The sequence below is a fragment of the Littorina saxatilis genome, linkage group LG16, assembly GCF_037325665.1.
Source record: "Littorina saxatilis isolate snail1 linkage group LG16, US_GU_Lsax_2.0, whole genome shotgun sequence".
Taxonomy (NCBI): Eukaryota; Metazoa; Mollusca; class Gastropoda; order Littorinimorpha; family Littorinidae; genus Littorina; species Littorina saxatilis.
The window spans coordinates 34,082,936-34,104,491 of NC_090260.1; the positions used below are offsets into that span (position 1 = coordinate 34,082,936).

The 21,556-nt window shown below is 41.4% G+C and overlaps 1 protein-coding gene across 4 annotated transcripts in view; it reads left to right on the forward strand.

Annotated features, from left to right (window-relative positions):
- LOC138950898 (chromatin target of PRMT1 protein-like) overlaps nucleotides 1-21,556 on the forward strand; it is a 53,474-nt gene that overhangs the window by 2,058 nt on the left and 29,860 nt on the right. Inside the window, exons 4-8 of one of the 4 annotated variants that reach the window (XR_011450861.1) lie at nucleotides 625-808; nucleotides 5,892-5,988; nucleotides 6,735-6,827; nucleotides 16,726-17,647; nucleotides 17,745-20,718. Coding sequence is in view for 3 of the 4 variants with exons in the window: in XM_070322600.1 (XP_070178701.1) it covers nucleotides 625-808; nucleotides 5,892-5,988; nucleotides 6,735-6,827; nucleotides 16,726-16,969 (618 nt within the window). In the remaining variant the exon portion in view is untranslated. Of the gene's footprint in view, nucleotides 1-624; nucleotides 809-5,891; nucleotides 5,989-6,734; nucleotides 6,828-16,725; nucleotides 20,719-21,556 lie in introns of those variants that run through there. The other 3 variants (XM_070322600.1, XM_070322601.1, XM_070322602.1) reach the window with 3 other exon arrangements.

A 21,556-nucleotide genomic window follows, 5' to 3' on the forward strand; every position in this document is an offset into this window, starting at 1 on the left:
CCTCCCAAAGCCTCCCACTACACTGCCCTTGGTATAAAAAGACAGAGCTCTAAAACAACTTCTCTTTCTTAGCACATCAACTTTATGCTCCATAAACTGATAAAGGCACTACTTGTAGTTTCCTGTGAGGACGTTAAGAAAAGAAAGTGTCAGTTTTGCTGTTCTCCTTAGTCACCTGTGTTACTTCTACTGTTTTAGTGGTGCAATATTCTGTGAAATTACTGGGTTTCGATTTTACCAGAAACTTGATCCATGGGGTGGATCGTGAGCCCTAAGCAATTTTTGGAAGATGAGATTTGAACCAAGAAATGAAAAGGGCTGAAGTTGATGAATACTGAGTAGTAATAATAAATAAAACATTCTTCTATGCGCTATTCACCACCAGACAGCAGTCGTGTGGTGCTTTACAAAAAATATGCATAGGACATTAACTAAGCATTTCCCACATTAAAAAGTCAGACAATTACTGAATTTGTGAATTACCCATTTTCACAGCACCGTTCAGAAAAATCAAAGTTTCAGCCCCATTCACTACTTTCAAGGCACTCAATACCTCTTGGATTTGCAGCTTTCTGAATGCAAGAATGAAAAACTTATTATGACATGGTTGAATTGTTCTTTCAGCGAAGCCTGAAGCAGCGGCTGGGCAAGGCTAACGTCAAGGCACGACTCAACCTGGACGCAGTGGGCCGTGGCGCTGGGATGATGATGAGGGGAGGGCGAGGGCAGATGAACTTCAGCCGGGGCGGACCTCGAGGAGGGTTCAGGGGTCAGGGCCAAGGTGCGGCGCCCATGATGAGAGGCAGAGGTAAGGCTTGAAATGATACCCAGACCTTGGAACCCATACGATTTCGCCGTATTTTGTACGCATGATTGTCGAAAATACGCTCAGTACGGTCAGTGGGGAAAAAATACGACAAGAAAAATTCTTAGACTACTTTTCTTCACAAGCCGATCCAGTATTTTGGCACATGATTACGTCACTATATTAGCCGCTGTCAAAAAAAATATAATCGGATCGTGTCAATCAATCAAAACAACCAGGCAAACGAAAGTACGGTATTTGGCAAAATCGGCTCTGAGAATAAACAAGTGAAACAAAGAAAAAAAGTGAAAAAGTTTGAAGAAAAATATCACACACACACACACAATTTCTAACCAACACACACATGTTGTCCCGCCCGGAATAAGCTTTTTTGGGATGATTTACGACTTTTGCGCACATTTCGAGCAGACGAAAACACAACATGGCGGCTCTCGCTCCTCCAACTATCGCGAGACACAAAAAACTAAATCTCGCGTGCGCGAGATTCTGATACATCCGGTGTTTCTCTGTACGCTTGTCACGACGAGTCTTGTTGACAAACGAAGATTCGCGAATGAAAGAGAAAAGCGCCGAGTCTTGAGTAGAGAGCTAATAAAGTACCGGTAATCGCTAATTGAGCGAAATGAAAATCCGCGGCGACTTCCATTAGGTGAATGCTATTCAAGTTTAGGTAACGTTTTAGCCGCATCTTTTTATAAGCCGCAATGCGATTTTTTTGATTTTTTAAAGTCGCGGCTTGTAGTCCGTCAAATACGGTACAGTTTTTGTCAGTAAAAATTGAAAAAAGCACGAGGCATGTTTTAATCATGGATGTGCAAACGCTGTGTGGAGTACGCTCATTTTTTTGAAAATACACTAAGTTTGTTTGAGAATACTCAAAGTGCAAAACAGGGGTTCCCAGGTCTGGATACCCATAATTTCTTGTGACATCAACGTTGCCCAGGGCTGAGCCACCCGCAGTAGATTGGTTGAAACTGAGATGTGTTCTAATTTCAACGAATCAGAACCCGCGGTTTCAGTTCTTGCCCATCAGCCCTGGTGTAGCTCAGCGGCTGATGCCTGTATAAGGGATCGCCCCCTTTCTAGACTTTCAAAAATATGAGAAAGCTAGGTCTTACAGGACTGGGTGGTCGAGTGGTAACGCACTTGCGCTCGGAAGCGAGAGGTTGCGAGTTCGACCATGGGTCAGGGCGTTAGCAATTTTCTCCCCCCTTTCCTAACCTAGGTGGTGGGTTCAAGTGCTAGTCTTTCGGATGAGATGAAAAACCGAGGTCCCTTCGTTGTACACTACATTGGGGTGTGCACGTTAAAGATCCCACAATTGACAAAAGGGTCTTTCCTGGCAAAATTGTATAGGCATAGATAAAAAATCTCCACCAAAATACCCGTGTGACTTGGAATAATAGGCCGTGAAAAGTAGGATATGCGCCGAAATGGCTGCGATCTGCTGGTCGATGTGAATGCGTGATGTATTGTGTAAAAAATTCCATCTCACACGGCATAAATAGATCCCTGCGCCTTGAGTCCGAGTCTGGAGATATGCGCGCGATATAAGATATAAGACTTAATATAACATTATGATGAATATAAATGTACTGGCATTATGAAGACGAAATCTTGCAGTGAACGTCTCGCTGTTGTGCAGTGCAGGCAAAACTCAACCCTTCAGTTGCTTGCTAACAATGGTCCGCTCTTACTTACGTTAAAATGCACTGTACCCTTCTTTACGACTAGTAGCCATCACTGTATGGTGGCCCCCTCAGCCTTAAGTAATTGTGACATTGTCTTCGCACATGCTTCAACTTCAAGCAACCTGTGAGGCTGTGTAGAAAGAACCGACTGTCCTTGTAGGCCTTCAGAGATAAAAAAAAAAAAAAGTTTATATGATTTAATCATTTATTGAAGGAAAAATGAAGGGCGCACTGACCTTGGTGAAGGACAGATAAACTCTTTAAGAGGACATAGACAACCTTTCTGCCATGTTGAATAGACCAATTCTGAAAACAACTGTCTGGTTTGAATGGGTTGTGAAAGAGTGAATACCCTTGCTTTTAGTGAGACAAACAAGCCACGGGCCAGTAACCAGGGAGGGGTGTGTGTCTGGAAGAATGAATACCCTTGCTTTTAGTGAGACAAACAAGCCACGGGCCAGTAACCAGGGAGGGGTGTGTGTCTGAAAGAGTGAATACCCTTGCTTTTAGTGAGACAAACAAGCCACGGGCCAGTAACCAGGGAGGGGTGTGTGTCTGAAAGAGTGAATACCCTTGCTTTTAGTGAGACAAACAAGCCACGGGCCAGTAACCAGGGAGGGGTGTGTGTCTGAAAGAGTGAATACCCTTGCTTTTAGTGAGACAAACAAGCCACGGGCCAGTAACCAGGGAGGGGTGTGTGTCTGAAAGAGTGAATACCCTTGCTTTTAGTGAGACAAACAAGCCACGGGCCAGTAACCAGGGAGGGGTGTGTGTCTGAAAGAGTGAATACCCTTGCTTTTAGTGAGACAAACAAGCCACGGGCCAGTAACCAGGGAGGGGTGTGTGTCTGAAAGAGTGAATACCCTTGCTTTTAGTGAGACAAACAAGCCACGGGCCAGTAACCAGGGAGGGGTGTGTGTCTGAAAGAGTGAATACCCTTGCTTTTAGTGAGACAAACAAGCCACGGGCCAGTAACCAGGGAGGGGTGTGTGTCTGAAAGAGTGAATACCCTTGCTTTTAGTGAGACAAACAAGCCACGGGCCAGTAACCAGGGAGGGGTGTGTGTCTGAAAGAGTGAATACCCTTGCTTTTAGTGAGACAAACAAGCCACGGGCCAGTAACCAGGGAGGGGGGTGTGTCTGAAAGAGTGAATACCCTTGCTTTTAGTGAGACAAACAAGCCACGGGCCAGTAACCAGGGAGGGGTGTGTGTCTGAAAGAGTGAATACCCTTGCTTTTAGTGAGACAAACAAGCCACGGGCCAGTAACCAGGGAGGGGTGTGTGTCTGAAAGAGTGAATACCCTTGCTTTTAGTAAGACAAACTATCCACGGGGCAATCACTAGTGAGGGGTGTGAAAGAATGACTAGCCTTGCTTTCAGTGAAACAAACAGTCCATGAGGCAATCACTAGTGAGGGGTGTGAAAGAATGACTAGCCTTGCTTTTAGTAAGACAAACTATCCACGGGCCAGTAACCAGGGAGGGGTGTGTGTCTGAAAGAGTGAATACCCTTGCTTTTAGTGAGACAAACAAGCCACGGGCCAGTAACCAGGGAGGGGTGTGTGTCTGAAAGAGTGAATACCCTTGCTTTTAGTGAGACAAACAAGCCACGGGCCAGTAACCAGGGAGGGGGGTGTGTCTGAAAGTGAAACGCTGGAACGAGGAGCATGTGTGTATTATTTGTCTCACTAAAAGTAAAATTGAGGCATGGGTGAAACTCTTCCGCCTCAGGGCGGAAATCCGCCAAATGAAATTGGTCAAATAAGGAATTCTTTATTTTTTTATTATTTTTTTTTTTCGCCGGCAATCCGATCCGTATTTCCCCTAACACAGTGACCGGACTTCGCTGAGTCTTTGTTTCACTGGGCGCGCAAATTATCGGACTACAGCTTGGCATTTGTTACCATGTGTAATGTGCAAATTTGTGTGTTGGAGATACCAGGATAGGCCTACTTTTACCCTTAAAAGCCTGATTTTGTGTTTTCTTCCGGGGCGGACAAGGGAGGGGGTTTCTGGGGTTTCCGGAAAAAAAAAACAGCCAAGAAATAAAAATATTTTTATGGTGCATTTCTTTATTTTACATTGAGTTTCAATTTTTGACTCACATGCGAAGCAAAAGTGAGTATGTACTCACCCGAGTCGTCCGTCCGTCCGGACGGAAAACTTTAACGTTGGATATTTCTTGGACACTATTCAGTCTATCAGTACCAAATTTGGCAAGATGGTGTATGATGACAAGGCCCCAAAAAACATACATAGCATCTTGACCTTGCTTCAAGGTCAAGGTCGCAGGGGCCATAAATGTTGTCTAAAAACCAGCTATTTTTCACATTTTTCCCATTTTCTCTGAAGTTTTTGAGATTGAATACCTCACCTATATATGATATATAGGGCAAAGTAAGCCCCATCTTTTGATACCAGTTTGGTTTACCTTGCTTCAAGGTCAAGGTCACAGGAGCTCTTCAAAGTTGGATTGTATACATATTTTGAAGTGACCTTGACCCTGAACTATGGAAGATAACTGTTTCAAACTTAAAAATTATGTGGGGCACATGTTATGCTTTCATCATGAGACACATTTGGTCACATATGATCAAGGTCAAGGTCACTTTGACCCTTATGAAATGTGACCAAAATAAGGTAGTGAATTACTAAAAGTGACCATATCTCATGGTAGAAAGAGCCAATAAGCACCATTGTACTTCCTATGTCTTGAATTAACAGCTTTGTGTTGCATGACCTTGGATGACCTTGGTCAAGGTCATGTAAAGGTCAAGGTCAAGCATGTGAGTCATATGGGCTTTGCTGAAACTGGTAATGATCATCCTCAGATTGCACCATTTTGCATCCTTTTTTTCAAAATGTTCCGGGGGGGCATGCCCCCGGGACCCCCTAGCAAGCTAGGCGCTTTGCGCCGTCGGCTCGGCGCTTCGCACCTTCACACCCATATCTTCACAATATACTTTTAAGAAACCCCCCCATAAAATGAACTGATCCGCCCCTGCCCTGCACCCCACCAGGGCTTGGGCGGCCCCTGGACCCCCGGCCTCATTTTCAATTCTGATCAGTTTCACCCATGTTGAGGGTATTCACTCTTTCACAACTCATACAAACCCGACCAGAGTTATTTCCGAATATCGTCTACTGAACAGAACCTGGAGTCCTTGAGATGTTCTATGCTTTGCTGTTTTGAAAATAAATTCATGAGGTTTTGCATGCATGCTGGTTTTGTTAATTTTGAGCTGACTACTGGATAATGGAGTAATTTAATTCTAAAAATTCTAAAAAGACAATTGTTTATAACATGCTCTTTGTCGTGAATAAGTTGTGCTCATTGTTTATAACATGGTGTTTGCCGTACATGTGTTTCACCAGGAGGACGAGGATTACCACGCGGTATGAACCCTGGGTTCAGAGGTCAGAGAGGCGTTCGCGGCGGTGGACGCGGCATGATGCGAGGAGGTTTTAACAGGTGAAATTTCTCTTTGTTTTATTCCCGCTTCTCTCCCCTTGTCTTCTATCTCAATCTTTTCAACTGTGCTTTGGCCAATTTTTGGTTGGCCATAGTCCATGCCTTCTATTGAGTTAATGTTCCTGCAGGATGCAAGTCATACAATTTTGGTGTCTTGCTTTTTGAAAAGACTGCTGGAAATAGGGTATGTACGCAAGCTGCGATGGATATTGTTATTAATGTAACTTGCTAGTTTGGCCTATAGGGTAAATGTTAGAAGATGCTTGCACATTATACCTGTGATAGAAATTTGCTCAAGATGAGCATGTGTACTTGATAGAGCTTCTATAAGATGATTTTTGTGCGCTCTGTTTGCCCCTGACCCTCTGTTAAAGTACAATGGTTGTGCTTTTTTGTGTGCTTTTTTTATTCCCTTTTTCAGTTACTTTCCATCTGGAAACAAATGAAACGATAAAGTTTTTTTCATGAAAGTTCACTTAAAACAAATTTAAACCTAAGCATCAACATGTTGTTCTATTTTACCAGTTTCGTGTTTTATTGTTGTACATTTTGTTATAAAGTAATCGTTTTAAAGTAGGTTTCATTTTCATTTCTTCATTTGAATCAAATGTTAATGTTTGCACCACTTTTAATTTTAAGTCAGACCGAATCATAGAAGGAAGCGTTGGCCAAAACGATTTTGGGTGGAATAGGGGAAGAGGGCCAGCATGTGTCAAGTCTGATATGACGAGGTTGTTGTCCCTCAGATACCCAGACAGCTTTGACTCGTCCTCTGGCTGGAGAGGTCAGGGTCAAGGTTACCGGGGTCGGCGACCAAGGGGTCGTTACCAGGGAGACAGGTGGCTAACCCTTTCCACTTTTGACAGCAGGGCTTGGTTTGGCGTGGTTGCTGCAGACCTTACTCACTTCCCTAGACTAGAGCATTCATAACTGCAGCTGACATTGCCTGGCATGGAAAGACTGATATTGGACCGCTGCTGCCTCGTGTTTTGCCAATTACTTTTGGGCTATCCAGAAATAGTCCTGTGGTAGTGGCGTGAGAAGCAGAAAGAAGAGGAATCATTTTAGGATTAATTCACTGTGACAGGGAACTTGCAGGGCTTTGGACAGCGATTGATTGCTTTTGAATTGATTTGGACTTGTGTCCTTTTTAATTTTAGAGGTGTGAACGGTTTGCTGAAAACCCCACCCCTCAATTTTTGAGTCACTTGAGAAAAAGTGACTATGTAATCGGTCAGTGTTAGTCTGTCCGGCCGGCCGGCCGTCCGTAGACACCACCTTAACGTTGGACTTTTCTCGGAAACTATCAAAGCGATCGGGCTCATATTTTGTTTAGTCGTGACCTCCAATGACCTCTACACTTTAACGATGGTTTCGTTGACCTTTGACCTTTTTCAAGGTCACAGGTCAGCGTCAAAGGAAAAATTAGACATTTTATATCTTTGACAAAGTTCATCGGATGTGATTGAAACTTTGTAGGATTATTCTTTACATCAAAGTATTTACATCTGTAGCCTTTTACGAACGTTATCAGAAAAACAAGGGAGATAACTAGCCTTTTCTGTTCGGCAACACACAACTTAACGTTGGGCTTTTCTCGGAAACTATAAAAGTGACCGGGCTCAAATTTTATGTGAACGTGACTCATTGTGTTGTGAATAGCAATTTCTTCCTGTCCATCTGATGCCTCATATAATATTCAGAACTGCGAAAGTGACTCGATCGAGCGTTTGCTCTTCTTGTTTCTACCTGCTTCTTGTCCTCCATTCCTCACCTTTCAACCAACTTGCCTCCATACTTCTGATCAGGTTTTTGTTCTTGTTTTTTGGCTTGCAAGATTGTTTTCACATCCACACCCTAGCAAAACCTGAAATGAGACGAAGCGTGTCGAGGCAAAATGTTTTTACAGAGAGTTATGAAAGCAGGGCTGAGATGCACAAAGCGAAACTGTTTGCTACCCAAATAAGGGGTAATAATTTGTTGAAATCACAACAAATCTCAGTTTCAGGCATGGGAATTGTCCGCCGAACGGCGGATTTCCGCCGAATTTTTTTTTTGTTCCGCCGAAAATGCAAAAGTGTCCGCCGAAAAAATAAAGGGGGGAGGCACACAAAAAAAGCACCGGTTACTTTGGCCTTTGCGCAAAAGCCCGCGAAAACTTTCCGTACTTTGTTCACGCACTGCTACCGCCCGCCTCAGTTATTGAACTTTTATGTTTGAAAGTAAACCAGATTGCACAGATTGTGTTACAAGTTACATTTTCCTGTTTGTCTCAACAGATCAATTTTTTTTACAAATTTAAACCATATAATACATGTATATATTTTTTTTCTTAAAAAAAGCAAAAATTGGTACATTTTTGTACTAAAAACTCTGATTCTAAAAACAGAATTTAATGGCAAACTTGGAGCTCAGATGACACCAGATTGCACCATCTGGGTTCTTTGGAGAGAAAAAAATTCCGGGGGAGTATGCCCCCCCCCCCACCTAGTAAGGCTAGCCTTTTTTACAATGTTCAATTCCCATGCCTGCAGTTTGAAGCAACCTGACCCCACAGCTGCGTACCACCCATTTGAGTGGCACCCAGTTTAGTTTTGTGCACCTCGGCCCTGCTTTCCAGCTTGGGGGTTACTGGGGGTTACATTGCCAATGCCACCAGCTTGGGGTTACATTGCCAATACCACCAGCTTGGGGGTTACACAGACCTGGTTACTGTACGAAATTTGCGTACAATCTTACGAAATTGAAGACCGCTGTACGATTATACGCCAGACATTAAAATCATACGCAAAAAAAATAAATAAATAAATAACAAATTTAAAAAAAATTATAAAAAAATATATAAGTCTGAAGAGGACTGTGTGAGCCTAGAAAGCAATGTGTAAAGAGGACTGTGTGAGACCAGAAAATACTGACCAGTGCAGTGACAGAAATGAAGGGCTGACTCAATACTGCTGACAGCAGCTGATGCAAATTTTCCTCAGAGGTCAAAAATAAAAATTATGTTTTTCTATCATTCGTTTTGTGTCACATTTTCAAATATCTAATAGTGTATGGGTTTTTGTTTTCAACAAAAATGTTTTAATTTACTTTCAGCACAAATTCTTTCTTACATGTATTTACAGTCTTTAAATAATGGGGTTTGAGGGGGGAATAAAGCACAGTGTGTACCGCGAGAATGAATTGTACACATTAAAATTCTGATTGTACACATTTTTAGCCTCATTTGTACACCAGGAAATTTTAGTGGTAATCAGGTCTGGTTACATTGCCAATACCACCAGCTTGGGGGTTACATTGCCAATACCACCTGCTTGGCTATGTTGATTTGGGATATGGTTTGAAGACTGGGGAAAGTAATGTGGGAGCTGTGAAATTACCCCCCGCGGGTTAGGGGGAAGAATTAACCCGATGCTCCCCAGCATGTCGTAAGAGGTGACTAATGGATTCTGTTTCTCCTTTTACCCTTGTTAAGTGTTTCTTGTATAGAATATAGTCAATTTTTGTAAAGATTTTAGTCAAGCAGTATGTAAGAAATGTTATGTCCTTTGTACTGGAAACTTGCATTCTCCCAGTAAGGTCATATATTGTACTACGTTGCAAGCCCCTGAAGCAAATTTTTTATTAGTGCTTTTGTGAACAAGAAACAATTGACAAGTGGCTCTATCCCATCTCCCCCCCCTTTCCCCGTCGCAATATAACCTTCGTGGTTGAAAATGACGTTAAACACCAAATAAAGTAAAGATTTGGGATATGGTTTGAAGACTGGGGAAAGTAATGTGGGAGCTGTGAAATTGAAAAGGAAGAAGGGTCCCGAAGGATTGAATGCTGACTTTATGTTCCCGTCTCCTGTCAAAATAGTTTCTTGTTATTCTTTTGTAAGACGAAAGTTTTTATTTATTTTTGGTAGGCCTTTATTTGTCTTTTTCATATTTTTCTCCCATTTTCTTTCCTTTCCGTTCATTTTCATTTTTTCTGATGCTTTATCTATAAAAAAAAATCCTATGAAAACTATGTTGAAGGTGACAGTGAAAAATCACACCGCCCGGGTTGATGTTTGGGGGGTTAAGACTTGATGCCCTTTGTACCTTGAACCAGAACCTAGCACGGAAGTACGGCCAAACAAAATTATATGTTGGGTTAGGGTAACGTGACCAAAAAAGATAGGTCAGCTTTTTTTTATTTTATAAATTTAGTCGATTTTAAAGGAGGTTACTTCCCTTAGTCTCGGTATGGTTTGCAAGATGTGAGAAATGAAAAAAAAAGTTTAAGGGTCGGCGGAAAAAAATAGGGTCGGTCAGGTTACCCTAAACCAACATTACTTGTTGGGCCTAATACATGTAGCAAGAGAAACATTGCATGTGACAGCATGTTTGTTTGTTTGCTTAACGCCCAGCCGACCACGAAGGCCCATATCAGGGCGGTGTGACAGCATGTGAGTTTAATTTAAAGGTGCAGTTCGTTAAGTCTTAAATGATTCGGCCAACCATCTCAGATGTTGCCAGGCTTTTACATGGGATGAGACCATGCCTCCACTTGCTCACATACCAGCTCACATACCAATAAACAGCCTGCATACTTTCTGTGGAGAGTGAAAGGATTTTGCAGACCTGGGAACCCATCCGATTTCGCCGTATTCTGTACGCATGATTGTCAAGAATACGATCAGTACGGTCAGTGGGAAAAAAATACGACGAGAAAAATTCCTAGACTACTTTTATTCACAAGCCCATCTTGAAGCCGATCCTGTATTTTGACACATGATTACAGTTTTTGTCAGTAAAAATTGAAAAAAGGATTTGTTTTAAATGTACATTGTATAGGTAAACTTAATTAACGATGTGGCGGACGCGTGTGAAGCATGTTTGAATCATGGATGTTCAAATGCTGTGTGGAGTACGCTCATTTTTCTGAAAATACACCAAGTTTGTTTGAGAATACTCTAAGTGCAAAACAGGGGTTCCCAGGTCTGATTTTGATGAATTTATTTCTTAAAGGCCACTAGTGGCAGTCTGAAATTAAATCAACAGAAAGTTATCACTCTGCACAGGAAGCCATCAAGCTGCTGATTGTTAGTATATGTCCAAGTTGAGGGGTGGTCTTGTTCCAAAAAAAACAACCTGACAAGATCTAGTGAGCAGATCTTATCCATGCCTGTTAAAAGTTTTAGATAGAGCTGCAAGCAAGCTCCTGGTACATAGGCCTAAGGCAATGAATTCATGGCTGAAGCCATCAGTCAGTGTCATTTCAGAACATCCGCTGTTGTCAAAATTCCAAACAGTCATACCTTGGGCTTTGATTTTAATAACAGGTGACAGGTTGTCATCTTCCTATTTATATCCTTGGAACAGCGAGGCCACACAGATCATGCATGAGTCAAGTTAGGAAGTGTATGGAAATGCAGACACTTTGTTTTTCAAATGTTATTAATCCTTAGGTTAACGTCTGTTGGGGCGTAAACTAATTGAGGTAGATGGGGAAAAACTTGGTGCTTTTTGTTGAAGTTTGTCAGAAGTGCATTTTTTCAGTTCTACTTTGTTGAAGATCCCACCATGCACTTTGAGAGGAACCGGCTCCCTGTGGCTATGTTTGAAGTGTAACATTAACATCATAGATGTTTGATAGCTTCATGTTTGTTTAATCAAGCTTAGTTCTCTTTTTGCATTTTTTGGTTCTCTTTAATTGCTTCTCCTTTAAGATAATAAGAAACAAGTCGCGTAAGGCGAAATTACTACATTTAGTCAAGCTGTGGAACTCACAGAATGAAATTGAACGTAGTTCGCCGCTAGTGCAAAAGGCAGTGAAAGTGACGAGCCTGTTTGGCGCGGTTGCGCTGTGCTTCATAGCACGCTTTACTGTACCTCTCTTTGTTTTAACTTTCTGAGCGTGTTTTTAATCCAAACATATCATATCTATATGTTTTTGGAATCAGGAACCGACAAGGAATAAGATGAAAGTGTTTTTAAATTGATTTCAAAAATTTAATTTTGATCATAATTTTTATTTATTTTAATTTTCAGAGCTTGTTTTTAGTCCAAATATAACATATTTATATGTTTTTGGAATCAGACAATGATGAAGAATAAGATGAATGTAAATTTAGATTGTTTTATAAAAAAAAAATTATTTTTTTTACAATTTTCAGATTTTTAATGACCAAAGTCATTAATTAATTTTTAAGCCACCAAGCTGAAATGCAATACTGAAGTCCGGCCTTCGTCGAAGATTGTTTGGCCAAAATTTCAATCAATTTGATTGAAAAATGAGGGTGTGACAGTGCCGCCTCAACTTTTACAAAAAGCCGGATATGACGTCATGAAAGACATTTATCGAAAAAATGAAAAAAACGTCCGGGGATATCATACCCAGGAACTCTCATGTCAAATTTCATAAAGATCGGTCCAGTAGTTTACTCTGAATCGCTCTACACACGCACACATACACACCCACACACACATACACCACGACCCTCGTCTCGATTCCCCCTCTATGTTAAAACATTTAGTCAAAACTTGACTAAATGTAAAAAGAAGTATTTTTTGTTTTTGCTTTATTATCTTTCGTTTTTCTGTAATATTAATAAAAGTTCATTTGATCCATTGCATGTTTTGCAGAGGACATGAAGTTGTACCGATTTGTGATCCTGCTGATTCAAGTTTAGCATAGTTTACGGTTGCACGGAGCGATGCAGTTTGAATGCATTGCATGATTCAGCTCCTAGTCTATTCAGTGTTCATGACAAAGATTTCTCCTTCTATTCAATCCACTCTACCCTTTTCCCTGATTTCGGAGGAATTTAAGACTAGTTATAACTGCAGGGATGGTCAAATTGTCTGCCAGGGGGAGCTAGTAGAAACCGCCTGACAACTCTCCCGGCTGCCCAGTGACAATTCTGGTCAAATGCAACACTTAACCTTTGCCGTGCTTCCTGGGTTCACCTGTACCCAGAGACACACTAAAATCATTGTAACTCTGGAACCATTAAAGGTATCGTTTTGAAATTTTAAGTATCTCTCACACACCTAATTTGCTCTCTGTCTGCAAATTTTTAGTGTGTACATGACAAAACATCAGAATTAATTGATTATGATAATTTACATAAACACTACCGATTGCGCGAGTTCACACATACCCATACTTTTAAAGAGTAGTAGTGATTGTAACTATCCCTCTGCCGACGGCGCGGGTTCTGCTACACCCATAATTACCAAAGCGGCGGAACAGTGTCTGTCTGCCTGTTTGTCTCCAAGAGACTGTCTGTCTCTCTGTTTGTCTGTCCGTATCTCTCTGTCTGTATGTCTGTTGTCAGTTGCTCTGTCTGTCTGTCTGTCTGTCTGTCTGTCTGTCTGTCTGTCTGTCTATCCGTCTATCTGACTGTCTATCTGACTGTCTGTCTCTCTCTCTCTGTCTGTCTCTCTCTCTGTCTGTCTCTCTCTCTGTCTCTCTCTCTCTGTCTCTCTCTCTTAGTCTCTCTCTCTGTCTCTCTTAGTCTCTCTCTCTGTCTCTCTTTCTTAGTCTCTCTGTCTCTCTTTCTTAGTCTGTCTCTCTCTCTTTCTTAGTCTCTCTCTTAGTCTCTCTCTCTCTCTTTCTTAGTCTCTCGCTCTCTCTCTTTCTTAGTCTCTCTCTCTCTTTCTTAGTCTCTCTCTCTCTTTTTTAGTCTCTCTCTCTCTCTTTCTTAGTCTCTCTCTCTCTCTCTCTTAGTCTCTCTCTCTCTCTCTTTCTTAGTCTCTCTCTCTCTCTTAGTCTCTCTCTCTTTCTTAGTCTCTCTTTCTCTCTCTCTTTCTTAGTCTCTCTCTCTCTCTCTTTCTTAGTCTCTCTCTCTCTCTTAGTCTCTCTCTCTTTCTTAGTCTCTCTTTCTCTCTCTCTTTCTTAGTCTCTCTCTCTCTCTCTTTCTTAGTCTCTCTCTCTCTTTTTTAGTCTCTCTCTCTCTCTTTCTTAGTCTCTCTCTCTCTCTCTTTCTTAGTCTCTCTCTCTCTCTCTTAGTCTCTCTCTCTCTCTCTAGCTCTTTCTTAGTCTCTCTCTCTCTCTCTTTCTTAGTCTCTCTCTCTCTCTTTCTTAGTCTCTCTCTCTCTTTCTTTCTTAGTCTCTCTCTCTTTCTTAGTCTCTCTCTCTCTCTCTTTCTTAGTCTCTCTCTCTCTCTCTTTCTTAGTCTCTCTCTCTCTTTCTTAGTCTCTCTCTCTCTCTTTCTTAGTCTCTCTCTCTCTCTTTCTTAGTCTCTCTCTCTCTTTCTTAGTCTCTCTCTCTTTCTTAGTCTCTCTCTCTTTCTTTGTCTCTCTCTCTCTTTCTTGGTCTCTCTCTCTCTTTCTTAGTCTCTCTCTCTCTCTTAGTCTCTCTCTCTCTTTCTTAGTCTCTCTCTCTCTCTCTTAGTCTCTCTCTCTTTCTTAGTCTCTCTTTCTCTCTCTTAGTCTCTCTCTCTCTCTCTTTCTTAGTCTCTCTCTCTCTTTTTTAGTCTCTCTCTCTCTTTCTTAGTCTCTCTCTCTCTCTCTCTTTCTTAGTCTCTCTCTCTCTCTTTCTTAGTCTCTCTCTCTCTCTCTTTCTTAGTCTCTCTCTCTTTCTTAGTCTCTCTCTCTCTTTCTTTGTTTCTCTCTCTCTCTCTTTCTTAGTCTCCCTCTCTCTCTTTCTTAGTCTCTCTCTCTCTCTTTCGTAGTCTCTCTCTCTCTCTTTCTTAGTCTCTCTCTCTCTCTTTCTTAGTCTCTCTCTCTTTCTTAGTCTCTCTCTCTCTCTTTCTTAGTCTCTCTCTCTCTTTATTTGTCTCTCTCTCTCTTTATTTGTCTCTCTCTCTCTTTATTTGTCTCTCTCTCTATCTTTCTTAGTCTCTCTCTCTCTTTCTTAGTATCTCTCTCTCTTTCTTAGTCTCTCTCTCTCTCTCTTTCTTAGTCTCTCTCTCTTTCTTAGTCTCTCTCTCTCTTTCTTAGTCTCTCTCTCTTTCTTAGTCTCTCTCTCTCTCTCTTTCTTAGTCTCTCTCTCTTTCTTAGTCTCTCTCTCTCTCTTTCTTAGTCTCCCTCTCTCTCTTTCTTAGTCTCTCTCTCTTTCTTAGTCTCTCATTCTCTTTCTTAGACTCTCTCTCTCTCTTTCTTAGTCTCTCTCTCTCTCTTTCTTAGTCTCTCTCTCTCTTTCTTAGTCTCTCTCTCTTTCTTAGTCTCTCTTTCTTAGTCTCTCTCTCTCTCTCTCTCTCTCTCTTTCTTAGTCTCTCAGTCTCTCCCTCCCCCTCTCCCTCCCCCTCTCCCTCCCCTGCAAGAGGTCGGTGAAGGGAGAAACTCGATGCAACCACTGAAGTAGCGCTGTGGGTTTCCCTGAACCCACCCCGTCGTTAGAGAAATAAACGGTAAAAACCCTCTTTCAAATGTATGGGTTCAGACAAACCCGCATCGTCGTTAGAGGAATAAACGGTAAAAACCCTCTTTCAAATGTATGGGTTCAGACAAACCCGCATCGTCGTTAGAGGAATAAACGGTAAAAACCCTCTTTCAAATGTATGGGTTCAGACAAACCCGCATCGTCGGGAGTGTGTAGTCAAAAGCGGCATCCGGCAAAGGTTAAGGCTGTAATATCAAGTTTCAAAGCCATATAAACACTGCAGATGCAGCAAATGGGGTATGTACCGGGCCAGCGAAATTTCTGGCGGTCTGGTACTTTCTGGAAGTTACTTGCCAGGTTGATGTTTTCAGATTTGGCCGTCCCTGTTACTGTAAATTGAATATTGTCTTAGTTTTAAAGGACAGTGATAGCTAAACCTAACAAGGTTGTGAAGGCGTAAGGCAAACAGCTCTTTTTATTTGTGATTGTCAGGAGGAGCAGCTTTTACTGCTGTACATAGATGCCAGGGGGGTTTCCGGAACACACACACCCCCCCCCCCCCCCCCCCCCCCATGCCTATAAAAAAATAAAAAAATTGAGAAAAAAGAAAAACTGATGGCTCAGATGCTCCATTTTCCTTGATTTTTATTACAATTTTCCCGGGGGAGCATGACCCCGGACCCCCCTAGGAGCCGGCCTTTGTCTTCTAAGTGACGGTTTTGGAAAGTAGCTGGGCAATTTGTTGGCTCAGGTTGCACCAGATCGATAAATTGTAACGACGTTAAACACCAAATAAAGAAAGATCGATAAATTGTCCTTGTTTTGATACAAATTTGTCTTCTTAAATTTACTTTTGGGAAGGTGTATTAGGGGAGTTTCTTGGCTCAGATTGCACCGGATTGTTCCATTTTCCTTATTTATATCAACATTTTCTGGGGGAGCATGCACCCGGACCCCCGTAAGAGGTTCGAACGCTTCGCGTCATCAAATTGTCCCTAAAAGAAATTTGGAAACCCCCCCTTAAAATTGATGTGATCCGTCCCTGGATGCAGAGAACACTGTAACACCTCTCCACCGTCCTTCCAAGACAAACCCCATCCCCACCCACCACCACTTTATGACCCTGTTTGTCCACAGTTCTGTCCATAATGTCTAGTGTACATTTTCTTAAGTTTTCGACATTGTTAAATGGGCAGTTTTTTTTGCAGCTTGTGCAACTCCCCTTTGAAGATCTAAAAATCTGAGAAAATCGGGTCTTAAAATAGGGATAAATTGACAGAGGCTATGAACAGAAAGTGTGAGAAAACAGGGTCTTAAAAATGAGGGAGTCTTAAATTTGGGGGTCTGAAAAGGGGGGTTCCACTGTGTACAAATTACAATAATTACAGCAAATTGTACGAAATGAAATGAAATCCTCACACAACGTTCTCGTGTTTACAGGGGTCGTGGTGCTGCAGGAGGAGGCCTGCCCCGTGGAGGTGGTGGTGGCGGCGGAGGCTTCAGAGGTCAAGGTCAGCGAGGCAACCGAGGTCGCGGAGGTCGTGGCAGGGGCAGAGGTCGCGGTGGCCCCGGCGGCAATGTCTCACAGGCGCAGCTGGACAACCAGCTGGACGAATACATGTCGAAGACGAAATCCCATCTTGACACAGAGCTGGATTCCTACATGGCCGAGGCTAACCCTTGAGCTTTGGGGAAGAAAAGAGACGTGTTGTGCATAGATCTATCATGGTGACTGTGAATTGGACACTCCTGGAACAAATGGTTGCGGAATGTAGACGAGAGAGGTTTTTAAGGGTGAAGGATAGCTATTGAGTGTGATTGGGCTATCTATTGAGTGTGATTGGGCTAGCTATTGAGTGTGATTGGGCTAGCTATTGATTGTGATTGGGCGTATATATGTGTATGCTTGTGAAAAGGTGCAAGATGCTTGCTTTCAAAAGCAAACCAGTCCCTTCTTCTCTCCAGCAGTTGGTTGTGGATTGTAGGATTTTTTTTCCCCCTGAAAATACACACTTCCTGTACTTAACGGTTAACCATAGTGGTTCTGAGAAAGATGTTGGTGAAATTGAATGAGATGACCTTGCCATGTAAAATAGATATCTTGGTGTCCAATTTGGTAGTGGTTAAACTGAAATAAGTTGAGAAGCTTTTGGTAAGGCTGAATTTTTACAGAATTTTTACAGAAACGATTGGTACAGAAGGGAGAAAACAGTTGACGAAGGATGACCAGGAAGACTCTGTGAGGTGTCTTATCTTCTTCATTCAGGGGAAGAATGGACGAATACAGAAAATAACTGTTGGGTTTGTATGGGTTTGGAAAGAAGTGAATACCCTTGCTTTAAGTGAGACAACCAAACTACAGGCCAATCACTAGACGAATACAGAAAATAACTGTTGGGTTTGTATGGGGTTGGAAAGAAATGAATACCCTTGCTTTAAGTGAGACGACCAAACTACAGGCCAATCACTAGCAAGGAAGCACGTGTAGATTATTTGTCTCACTAAAAGCTTATCCCCGAGTACGCTAGTACTTGGGCTCAGCAGACTTTAATTGTCTGTCTGTCTCGACTTAACAGCTTATTGCTGGGAAACTGCTGGGCGCAGTTCGTTCAAAAGTTGATACACTAACTTGATAATAGGTCCGATTGATCGTATTAAAACTTCATAATGTTACCTGGGACCTAAATGCGAAATAATCCACAAAAACGACTTTTGGCGGTGGGCGCAATTCGCGGTGGGATAGAACTGCTGTTCGGCTAATAGAACAGCCAGCCAGCCCGCGACACCAGGCTTTGCGTGCGTGTGCCACTAGCTGCGCGACCTGAACGAGCAAAGTTAGCACCCTAGGCATTTGAGTTCACTGGCAACATTGTCAGAGTTGGTGGCTTGGTGGAAAGCACGTCCGCTTATGGCCAAAGTGATCCGGGTTCGATTCCCGGCATGGGCGATCTATTTTTTTTATTTTTTTTTTTATTAAATTCTTGTTTACTATTGTTTATTATGAACGTTTTAATGTTTTATTTTACTCTAATAATTTTTTTAATTGTGTAAAATAAATTTTTTTCTTTGTTTTGTTTTTTTTGTTTTTAAATCCACGTGCACAAGACAAAAACTTTCATACTGGGGAGCCAGTCTGAAGAGTACTCGGGTCCAGCGCGAGCGGTTTTTATTATTCACTCTTTCAGTTTCACAATCAATGCAAACTTGACAGTTATTTCTAAACAAAATGTCTGTTGGAAAATGGCAGTAATGTTGGTGCTTTGAGAATTTAAAGTGTATTGCACACACAAAAAACTTGACATTTTAGGTGTGTTTGTCACAAATTATCTGTCTTTGGATTCAACCATGGTATGTGAAATAATCTTGGTTCACTTCCGTTCCTGTCCTAAGTATTGTATGTGAGGAATATAGAGATTGTATGAATGTGTGCGGGGAAAAAATGAATTTGTATCTTTCTAACTCGAGGCACTTTGCACTTATTGCTGTGTGACGAGAGCATTTTTAGTCTTGTGAGAGGGGGAAAATCTCATCATTTTGGACATGTCCTGAAAAATCATGCAGTGATTCAAGCATAGTGCAGATGAGTATTACTTTATCCAAAGGAAGAAATCAGTTAAGGCAATCAGGAAAAATTAGGCTATGTACCAGGTCATGGTATGTTTAGTTTGTCAACCACGTCTTGTTGGTAGTTAAGACCACCTTTTTCCCCCGAAAGCGGCGTATGGCTGCTTAAATGGCGGAATAAAAACGGTCATACATGTAAAAGCCGTGGGAGTTTCAGCCCTTGAACGAAAAACAAGACAACCTGTTCTGCTTATAATGCTAGAAAGTAGAATATCAAGGTGCAACAGTGTTTTAGACGCTATGAAAACTAGAGCGACAGCTTAGCAATGTCGTCTTTGCAAAAAGAGCATGTGATTGTGTAAGCAGTGTTTTCCTCTTGTCATCTTGTTATGTGTGCTTTATAATTTGCTATAAGTTAGGTCAGTATTTTTTCATTTCAATTTTTTTAATATTTCTTTTTGACTCACATGCGAAGCAAAAGTGAGTCTATGTACTCACCCGAGTCGTCCGTCCGGAAAACTTTAACGTTGGATATTTCTTGGACACTATTCAGTCTATCAGTACCAAATTTGGCAAGATGGTGTATGATGACAAGGCCCCAAAAAACATACATAGCATCTTGACCTTGCTTCAAGGTCAAGGTCGCAGGGGCCATAAATGTTGCCTAAAAAACAGCTATTTTTCACATTTTTCCCATTTTCTCTGAAGTTTTTGAGATTGAATACCTCACCTATATATGATATATAGGGCAAAGTAAGCCCCATCTTTTGATACCAGTTTGGTTTACCTTGCTTCAAGGTCAAGGTCACAGGAGCTCTTCAAAGTTGGATTGTATACATATTTTGAAGTGACCTTGACCCTGAACTATGGAAGATAACTGTTTCAAACTTAAAAATTATGTGGGGCACATGTTATGCTTTCATCATGAGACACATTTGGTCACATATGATCAAGGTCAAGGTCACTTTGACCCTTATGAAATGTGACCAAAATAAGGCAGTGAACCACTAAAAGTGACTATATCTCATGGTAGAAAGAGCCAATAAGCACCATTGTACTTCCTATGTCTTGAATTAACAGCTTTGTGTTGCATGACCTTGGATGACCTTGACCTTGGGTCAAGGTCACATGTATTTTGGTAGGAAAAATGTGTAAAGCATGTGAGTCGTATGGGCTTTGACCTTCTTGTTTTAGATAGTTAGTCCAGTTGTGTTGATGCTCATCTTTCTCATTTTTAGTTTTTCAATAATGAATATTATTTGATTTGTAACTGAAGCTACGTTTCTAATTGTACCTGTTCCCAAAGAGGGATGTTTGGCATCGGCATTCAGTGCAATGCTGAAACTTGCTTCAAACCACTGGAAACTTTGTCATGGGTCATTGGTGAAACTGAATTGTAACACCTAAGACTGTGAAACCGTAAACATTCAGACAAATGTTCAATCTTTTATAGCCATTGGAAGAAAATAAATTCTAAATATTGTTGGCTTCTCATTATCACAACCACTTGAGCTACTAGCACTACTGCCTCCCACATCCGTTTTCTCATTTGTATCCATTTTGTTGTATATATATAATATCTTATTTTTGCATTCTTTTTGTCAACAAAATCATCTGTGTTGTAGATGCTGGTTTTATCACTGTGCATGTATATTTTATTTCCATCAAACATTGTGAGCTTGATTTGTCTAGTAGTACTGAAAGCTAAAGGGAATTATGGTTCGTGCTTGTTTTGTGTCTGAAATGTGGAAACGGAGTAAACGACTGACGCACAAGAAGTGGTACTGGTGGCAAAAGCAGTGTGAATTGCTCCTTGTTAAATGTTGAAACTGATCAAGAGACAAAAGTGCAATGAAGACCTGAATCTGACTTCTGTGATGTTACGTTTATTGTCTGTTTGTTTGAGAGGAAGTTTGTGTGTGTGTGTGTGTTGAAGATCTGAATTCTTCGATTTTGCCTGAGACTGAGAGAGAGAAAGCCAGTGTGTGAATTCACACTAAATGAATCTGCGTACATTGCAAAGCTATTGTTTTGCAAGTGTATACATTACAAAACACACATGAGTGGATAAGAATATTGGTAATGCTAAACTTTAGCGTTGTAAATTCATAGCTCGCAATCCAATGGCATTTTGGACTTATTTTTGGTGCAAGTCACTTTTTCTGTGTGTGTGTTGGTGTGTGTGTCTATGAGGGTATTTGTGTGTGAGAAAGTATTAATAAAAGAGAGTATGTATGTTTTTGTGTGTGTGCAAGTGTGTGGAGTGACCTTTTTAAAAAGGGTGATATATTCAATGGACGACATTTACAACACTACCCAATTCCCTTCTAGATATCGCAAAAACCAATGAATATTTGACAATGATGAGATGCGCTCAGCATGTGAACAAACTAAACGTTTCTCATTGAATTATTGAATAGGCAAGAATGAATGTCAGAAACCAAACAATTTACCATGGAAATAAAACAATCCAAGCGTATGTTGAACGTGCTTTTCATTTTTGACTCACATGCGAAGCAAAAGTGAGTGTACTCACCCGAGCCGGCCGTCCGGAAAACTTTAACGTTGGATATTTCTTGGACACTATTCAGTCTATCAGTACCAAATTTGGCAAGATGGTGTATGATGACAAGGCCCCAAAAAACATACATAGCATCTTCACCTTGCTTCAAGGTCAAGGTCGCAGGGGCCATAAATGTTGTCTAAC